Source organism: Barbus barbus, assembly GCF_936440315.1.
Source record: "Barbus barbus genome assembly, chromosome: 39".
Classification (NCBI taxonomy): domain Eukaryota; kingdom Metazoa; phylum Chordata; class Actinopteri; order Cypriniformes; family Cyprinidae; genus Barbus; species Barbus barbus.
Window position 1 is genome coordinate 15,903,710 of NC_136717.1, and position 8,640 is coordinate 15,912,349.

Genomic DNA, 8,640 nt, shown 5'->3' on the forward strand with positions numbered 1-8,640 from the left:
TGGGCATGGCCAAAGATCTGACAGGGTATGTGTGCTTTGTAAAGTGAGATTGTGTGAGATTTGATGGTCCCAAATACTTAAAGGTCAGTTCACACAAAAATGAAAATTCTGTCATTATTTACTTGCATGCGTTGTGGTACTTTTGTGAACACGCATTGACTGACACAAAAGAGAAGAAATTGTTGAATAATGTAATTATTTTTGTTTTCTTTGTGTACAAAAAGTATTCTCGTAGCTTCATAAAATTACGACTGAACCATTGATGTCACATGGACTATTTTAACAATGTCCTTACTACCTTTCTGGGCCTTGAATGTGTCAGTTGAGTTGTTGTCTATGCAGGGTCAGAAAGCTCTCAGATTTCATCAAAAATATCTTAAATTGTGTTCTAAAGATGAATGAAGGTCTTATGGGTTTGGAACGATATGAGGGTATAATGACAGAATTTAAATTTTTGGGTGAACTATTGCTCTTAGAACAGAAATCATGAATCCTCTTTTATTCCAGACAATAGCATCCTTTCATCAGGATAAAGATTTGCTCCTTTTCAATTGTGCAATGGGACTTTAATTAGTGCCCTACCCAAATCTTACATTTCACTGCTGGTTATACTCTGTATAATTGTGTATGTGACGAATAAAAATCTTGAATCTTGAATCAAAGACCTTCTATATCCCACTTTCCTCTTCTCCATCTTGAAATGTCTACAACAGGATCCAGATGTTGAAACAGATGTTGCCTGGTTACTACCCACTGCCTTTTCATTCATTGTGAAGCTATGTGCAACTTAAGGAGAGAAGAGGGACCTGCTGGGATATGGTAAGAGTGCAGGATTAACTCTCTAACATTACTGTACCTTTCACCAGTTTTTGCATTCCAACTTAATTCTACCTTTCACGGGTTGGGACGAGTCTCCATCAGTGCAAAATGACAGCCAGATGATGTGCATTACCTGAGGGGCCGGCCTAGATTAACAGGGTGTAAAAGATCCCTCAAAGTCGTGAGGGATGGAGATGAGATATGTCCATTGAAAAGAAAGAGTTAAATGTCTCGAAGCCACCTGCAACTGTTTGGAGGGTGTCATATTTGTCAGTGGCCCCCACCTCCCGAGGCTCCACAGACCCTCACTGCAAAAAGAAAATATATAAAGTGCTGTGCTAGCAATAAGTAACCAACTCCACACGCATCTTTCAAAATTCTACAAGCTCACCAGCTGATGTCAAAGGTTTGGCCTCGGGGAAGTTACACTACCAACAATAGTAATTTAATAAGGCTGTGTCTTCTGATGCATGTCCGGGCCAGAAAAAAAGTGGGAGAAACTGCAGACTGGACTCAAACTGGAGAGGAGAGCAGGCGGACCAAGAGATTGACTGCAACCCCAAAACCAGAACCAGACATTTCACCTGAACAAACCAAAATCAGCTCTATAACTGAGATGAGCAGGTAATATTTTTAATTTCTTTGAACTTTATGTGGTGGTGATGCAATAAGGAAGTGGGTGGTGGGTGTAGGAGGTTCATGGTTTTTCTGTAGTTGAGTATTGAGTTATTAAACGCCACTTCCTTGTATTGTCCTTGTACTTTCTAATTTTCTGCTTCATGTCTTTGTATAAGATAATGAATTTTGTACTTTAATTGTAATTGGAAAAAAGAAGAAGAATTGTAATAGCTGGCAACAGGATCATGAACTTGAAATGTATATGTACTACATATGTACTGGCATCTAATTAATCGTTTGTGTGATAAAACACAAAAGTGTCAAAAAGTAACAATGTCAGACATTCATCATGATAGCACCATGATATTTTTTAAAATACCATGGTATAGATTAAAATAGTATGGTATGACCATATCACCTCTGTAACATGATACCAGGACGTTTTTTTCAAGGAAAGTTTTAGATTTTGCTTGTGTAAGCAGCAGAGGAGATGTGTTATAATGTGCAATTAATTATTTCTACTTTAATTTGTATATCTTTTTGTGAAGCTAACATTAACGGATGCTCTAAATGTACATTCTACTGAAGTTAGAACTAATGCAGCTTTTTGATGTTGACTAAAGCAATTAGACAATACAGAATAATTACAAGTTTCTGTTAAATCAAGTTTCTTAGAAGCATAAAGATGTGAAATTGGACAGTGGACATTTGGACGGTACACTAGCCACAGAGCTATAGCCAAATGCGGAACTGTGTGTAATTAACATAACTACCTGAGACACAATGCCCCAAACAGGAAATTAAACCTCTTTGAGAGCATGTGTTTTCTTTTAGGTGAAGCATAACATTTGTGTTGACTACGTTGTCATTTCTCATACTTGGTTTTTTCCCCCCATCTATGGCGGATTTTATCCTTGTTGCATTTCATTTTGATGATCAACTTCTGTTCTTTTCCATTCAAAGATGCTGGTATATTAAATATTTTTATCTTAAAGATATTAATTAACCACAAACACCAGTCAGTTTACCATTCTCAGAATTCAAAATGTTTAGGTGCCTAGTGAGGTTTCATGAAGATACCCTCAAATACATAACAGTTAGCATTAGCACTTAGCACTGAGCAGTTTGGACTGTTCTGAAACTTCTGATCATAACCAAAAATGTGACTATTTAATCCCTGACTTGCTGCTCTCACGCAAGTTGAGACAGTCCACCTTAAGGCTGGGTGACTAGAAAATCCAGTCTGAAATCTGTAAGCCATGTCTAGTCTCACAGGTGCAGACATTAGAAAAGCTGGCACCTTCTATGATCTGGGGCTTTTGTCGCAGACTAGTCAATGGGGTGACAAGGTTTAGTCTTGTTTGATCTTGGTCTCAGAGACTTATAGAGTAGCAAGTATTTAATATTTTCCCCTGTTGACACTATTAGATGTATATAAATATTGCATAGTTTGTCTGCATGTATTGAAGCCATCATTGGAATAAACAGACATTAAAGATACAGAGTATTTTAATAGGCTTAAACCTCCTACAGCTAGATGCTAATTGCTGCCCTGAAATTGACTTCTTGTCATGTCCTGTATTTTGGAGCCTAATTCACTTAGAATATGTCTGTGTCAATGTCTACAACACTGTGTTTAGAGCTCTTTTAGGTTCCTGTGAATAATAGGTTTTGAATTCTGCAATTGGATTAGGTTGGTCTTTGTATACTCTGCCCTTTAGACCACTGGTTCTAACGTGGAGCAGCACCATCCTTGACACGAGATGCTGGATAATAGACTGGATTACTAATGGTCGTAGGAGGAGCCCATTACAGGGGATTACAATGGCAGAGTAAGTAGTTGTTGTCGTCAGCGGAATTGAGAGCAAGTAATGAAACAACAAGATCAATGCTTGGCAGTCAAACAAAGACACCATATGTGGCTACCTGTGCCGACTTCAAATCAGCCTCTAAATCCAGACTAGTGCTCCCGTGGGGACAGGAATTTCAGCACATGAATTTTGGCAATTGTGCACATTAAGTAACAAACATGTGCAGACTTTTCTCATTACTCATTTTGCAACTGTAAGCATATCCAGAAGCAGATCAATTGTCATTTACCAAGCTGAGAGGAAATGCATAGATAGATAGATAGATAGATAGATAGATAGATAGATAGATAGATAGATAGATAGATAGATCAACTCTGATTCATCAACTTAGTGGCCTGATTGAGACATTTGTTTACTCAAAGACAGGTTTTGTTTTGAGGGGCGATGAAGAAGAGGATGAAGCATGGTATATAGGCCTGTATTAGCCTAATTACAACTGGGCCAAGGCCCATGTTTTCTTTTGACCAATACGCTGGTTTAAGCATTGTCCATCCCCACAGGATTATGGCTCTTGATCTCAAGAGGCTATGATTGGCTAAGGTTGTGTCCAATGTGCCATTGACACTACAAATAGGGGCAGGAAAGGACAAAGTAGATCAGAATTGAGATCTGTACCCACAGCAAGAGATACAGTAGCAGAGCTCCAAGAAGTCAAAGGTAAGACTCTAGAATTTGGGCAATGGTAATGTGCAGTTAAATTTTTTTTGACAAAAACAGTGTCGACTTCTTCCATACCAATAGAAAGCCTCCAGAACTGCATACTGTGAGCCATTTTTCTGCTTTGATCTTCATGGCTTTGTATTTATTTGATCTTGCAGAAGTGCACATTTGCAGAGTTAATTTATGGCACTAAAGTTTTCAGCTGTTTTTTCATGCATTTATCCACAGAACTGGTTCTGCAAAGCCAGTATGGAGGTCATGATTTAAAAGGCTTTTCTTTGAGAGATCTTAAAAGGTGAAGCTGGCTCCATCTGATCTGATCACTAAGTATCCAGGGCTTCCCTTTGATCCCCTCTGGTTTAGTGTGAGACTGCTGCCCATAGAAAATGATCTCCAGACAGTCACTTGGAGCTCAGGACCAAATATTTAAACCAGATTAGACATATTATTTCTTGCATACACACTTGAAAAAGCTCAAGTTTGGGTCTCATGTCTGGCAGGGATTGTAGGTGGGGGCAGTGAATAACCAGCGCTCTCTCCATCCTCAATACCACGACTGAGGTGAGACCCTTGAGCAAGGCACTGAACCCCCAACTGCTCCCCCGGCACCACAGCATTGGCTGCCCACTGCTCCGGGTGTGTGTTCATGGTGTGTGTGTGTGTGTGTGTGTGTGTGTGTGTGTGTGTGTGTGTGTGTGTGTGTGTGTTCACTACTTACTGCTGTGTGTGTGTGTGCACTTGGATGGGTTAAATGCGGAGCACAAATTCCGAGTATGGGTCACCATACTTGGCCACAAGTCACCTCCTTTCCTTTCCTTTTCCTTCCTTGCAAATTGGTCATGAGATAGCATTGCTATGTTTGGTACATCTTGTTGTATTCAGAAATGGGAGTCCAAGATGTAACTTCTGAATGGAGATGAGCACTGTGCCATGCTAAAGTCAATTAAGGTTGACCTGGCAGCGTATTCTGAGTTTAAGAGGATTACTACTTAGAAGATGAAGACACGGGGAATAATAATCTTAACTAGAGGATGTTCCTAATTTTTTGTCAATGAGTTTATCCACTTAGAGAGAACCTGAGGTAATATAGGGTGGATCTATGGATATTCTTAGTATGGGGGACAAACATTGTTCCAGGCTCTGTGACAACTCTTTATCTCTAAGAGTTATATGGTTTAAATATTGTTAACAGCTGTTTTTGTTTCTTTTTTTCTGTTTCTATAATTTTTCAGGTTAAACCTAACCATGGAGTGGCTCATGGTTGCATTTGTAGCCCTACTTCTGGCCGGCCATGTCCGCTCTGAAGAAATTCCATATGAGCACCATATGTCTCAGCTCCAGGCATGTCCTAAAGAGTGCCACTGCCCTCCAAGTTTCCCTAATGCTGTTTACTGTGACAATAAGGGTCTGAAACGCATACCTGTCATCCCTCCCTACACATGGTACCTGTACCTCCAGAACAACCTGATTGATGTCCTGGCAGCTGACGCTCTGCGCAATGCCACACAACTAAGGTGGATCAACCTGAACCGTAACAAAATCACAAGTGAAGGCCTGGAGGCAGATGCTCTAAAGGCTATGTCCAATCTTGTACACCTCTACATGGAAGACAATTTGCTTTCTTCCATTCCATCTCCTCTACCTGCCAAATTAGAGCAGTTACGGCTCTCCCGAAACAGAATCTCAAAGATACCACCCGGTGTTTTCTCTGGAATGGACCATCTCACTTTACTGGATCTGCAAGGCAACAAGCTACAGGATGATGCAGTTACTGAGGTCAGTCTGAAAGGCCTCAACAACTTGATTCAGATCAATTTAGCAAAGAATCAGCTAAATACCATGCCTATTGGCCTACCACCTACAACCACACAGATCTTTTTGGACAGCAACAACATTGAAAATATTCCGGCTGAATACTTCAAGGGTCTTCCCAAAGTTGTGTCTCTCAGGCTCAACCGCAATAAGCTGGCTAATGGAGGTATCCCAAAACACGTGTTTAATCTTTCCAGCATCCTGGATCTACAGCTTTCTCACAATCAGCTCACAGAGATACCCGTTATCTCTTCTGGCCTGGAGCACCTACATCTGGATCACAATAAGATCAAGAGTAAGTTCAAGAACAAAGTTCTGAACATGCATTATTGTAAATATTGACTTCCTTTGTATTTTTGGGCGAAATCCTTTGGTAATTAGTTAAAGACATGCCCCAAAGTATCTCTGTTCATACTGTCGCCCGTATGGTCACACTATTGTTCTATATCACTTCATTTCTACCATTAAATAAGCAATATAGTCAATACTTGCTTGGTTATCTCTAAAGACTTTATGGTGCCTTTGAAACTTGTCTGAAACCAGTTTCCTTAAGAAGCACCTTCATAAGCAAAACGCCACGTTATTGACTGTTATTGTAATACGTTATTGACTGACCAGGCAGCAAGGAAGCCATCTTAAGGCTCTGGTAAACTTCATTTTCCACGTTCTGCTCCATCTTGCATGCAGGATCCTGTGTCCGGATCCTGCTGATAACAAAAATTATTGTTATTATTGTTATTAAAGTGCGAAGTATACTTTGGACTTTAAACTTTGGATGCACGTCTATGACTTTATCAGTAAGATGTGTATTTTTTATTTATTTAATTTCCATAGGTGTGAATAGCTCTGACGTCTGTCCACCTGGTGCACTCGATGATTATCTTGATGAGAATGGTCCACGTCTCCGTTACCTTCGCCTTGATGGTAATGAGATCAAACCCCCTATTCCACGAGAGCTGATGATGTGTTTCCGTCTCCTCAGGGCTATTGTCATATAAAGATACCACGCCATCTAGATACTCCTGTCCATTTCATTTACTAGATCTGAAAATGTATGGAAACTAAAACACTTGAAAAGGGTCCAAAAAATTTACTATCTATTAGCAAAGTCAGAAAATAAATATTCAAAAATGTACACTACTGAAAAGACTAGTTAAGACAAGAATGAATTTCAATGTAGGTCCAGTTTCACTTATGCTGGTCTAGTTCTGGACTAGCTAGTGAAAATAATCTGATAAAGCTTTTGACCAAGAAAGCCCTGCTAAATAAGATAGTTAAGATTGCTGGTGGGGATTCCAGTTTCCAAAATATTATATTTTCAGATGATCTCCTATTTTGGTCTTTTCAGCAGGGTAGAAATCCACAAAACTGGTTCACATTTGCATTTATAGATGGTTTCTCATGACTGTATTGTAAAACCACTGTGCCTTTCTTCATTTCATACATTTGAAAAACTACCAAGCCTGCTTTGTGGGAAACAATGTCATTTCCCCATCCTGTGCAGAAGGAAAAAATAAACAAATCAATTTTAGTAGGTGTAGCATTACCCAAAAACTGTTTTATCTTACCACACCATTCTGGAGTGTTTTTGGACAGAAGAGTTGTGGTCTGATTATGGAGCCACATTTCTGGTAGTGAACTGAGTACATAGGGTGGTTTGTTTGACTTTTTGAATGCATGGTTACTCTTAGTAACAACAGCACCAAGAGAAGATTAACTTCCAATTGTTTCTTGCCTCTGTTATAGCGATTGACATGTACTGACATGTAATATTTTTTAAAAAAAGTAAGTTTATTTCTACTTTTTAATATCTCTTTACATCTTTGTACAATCAGAATTTCAGTATTCAATCAATATTTAGTGTGACATTAATATTGAGAGAAGCAGCCATTTTAGGACATAAAGATGTGCTGCAGACCTACAGAGACCTACTGTTTTAATAATTAATGTACAAATATAGTTTCAAATTAGAAGTTGACAACGGTACTACCAGTGAACCTTCTAGACTGATTTTAAAATGTATTTTTCTCTAGAGTAATGTGAATATTATTTTTCAACGCACAAATGTGATTATTTTTCATGTTTTCATTTACCACTGCGAACTGTGAGAACCATTAGGATTGTCAGAGGGAAAATATAAGATGAGATTAACTTTTGTTTGGTGTTCTTGATTAAACTGTTTTCAATTGTCTCTGCATTCTCACTGATTCATTTGTCAAAGAAGAACAGCCAAGCAGGTAACCTATTTATAAAGGAATTTATATATATCCACAAGCAATGTATTCTTCTACAATAATGTAACTTGTGATTAGACTTGTCATTTATTTTAATTACCACTCAATTGTAGCTTTTGCTAAACATTCAGTTCCAGCAAAAGCAATTCCTGTCTATTAAGGCGGTTTGTTTAAGATTTTCAGATGGATTGCAAATCTTCTCATGAGAATGTGGTGGATGAGAAATACTACCAGCACATCATTATGGTCCAAGAGCTTTGTGGTTATAAAAACCTTTTAAAACAAAACAGTGTGCAACTGAAGACTCTAGAACACTTTCTTTTAAATATTTATACACATCTGAGAGAAAAGAGAACGAGCAACAGCGAGTTTACAGTACCTGGGTATCAGTTGAAACAATAGCTTCATTTATTCTGCAATGCTCGATGCATATATTTTTGGTTGCATCTGTTATGCTGACTTTAGACATAACTGACTGTGTTACATTAAGTCCTTCACCACACAGTGCAGGGCTGTGCAGCTTAAATTGATCGTGCAAGTAAATGGATTTCCTTGGCACTGTTCAGTGTATTTGCATGGACATTGATGCAATGCATGGTCCAGCTATGGAACTTTCTGGTGCATTT

At 38.8% G+C, this 8,640-nt stretch overlaps 1 protein-coding gene across 3 annotated transcripts; it reads left to right on the top strand.

Annotated features, from left to right (window-relative positions):
- The first annotated feature begins 763 nt into the window (after positions 1-763).
- LOC306859100 (keratocan) lies at positions 764-8,292 on the top strand. Of its 3 annotated transcripts, XM_079399936.1 has the most exons (4): positions 764-819; positions 1,303-1,443; positions 5,201-6,075; positions 6,615-7,971. In XM_079399936.1, exons 2-4 carry the CDS (start codon positions 1,436-1,438, stop codon positions 6,776-6,778), a joined length of 1,047 nt encoding a protein of 348 aa, XP_079256062.1. In that variant the 5' UTR covers positions 764-819; positions 1,303-1,435; the 3' UTR covers positions 6,779-7,971. The 3 variants fall into 3 exon arrangements, with proteins under 3 accessions (XP_079256062.1, XP_079256061.1, XP_079256063.1); XM_079399935.1 differs by lacking the exon at positions 764-819 and having other exon boundaries at positions 1,010-1,443; XM_079399937.1 differs by lacking the exons at positions 764-819; positions 1,303-1,443 and adding an exon at positions 3,747-3,965 and having other exon boundaries at positions 6,615-8,292.
- Positions 8,293-8,640: the final 348 nt, after the last annotated feature.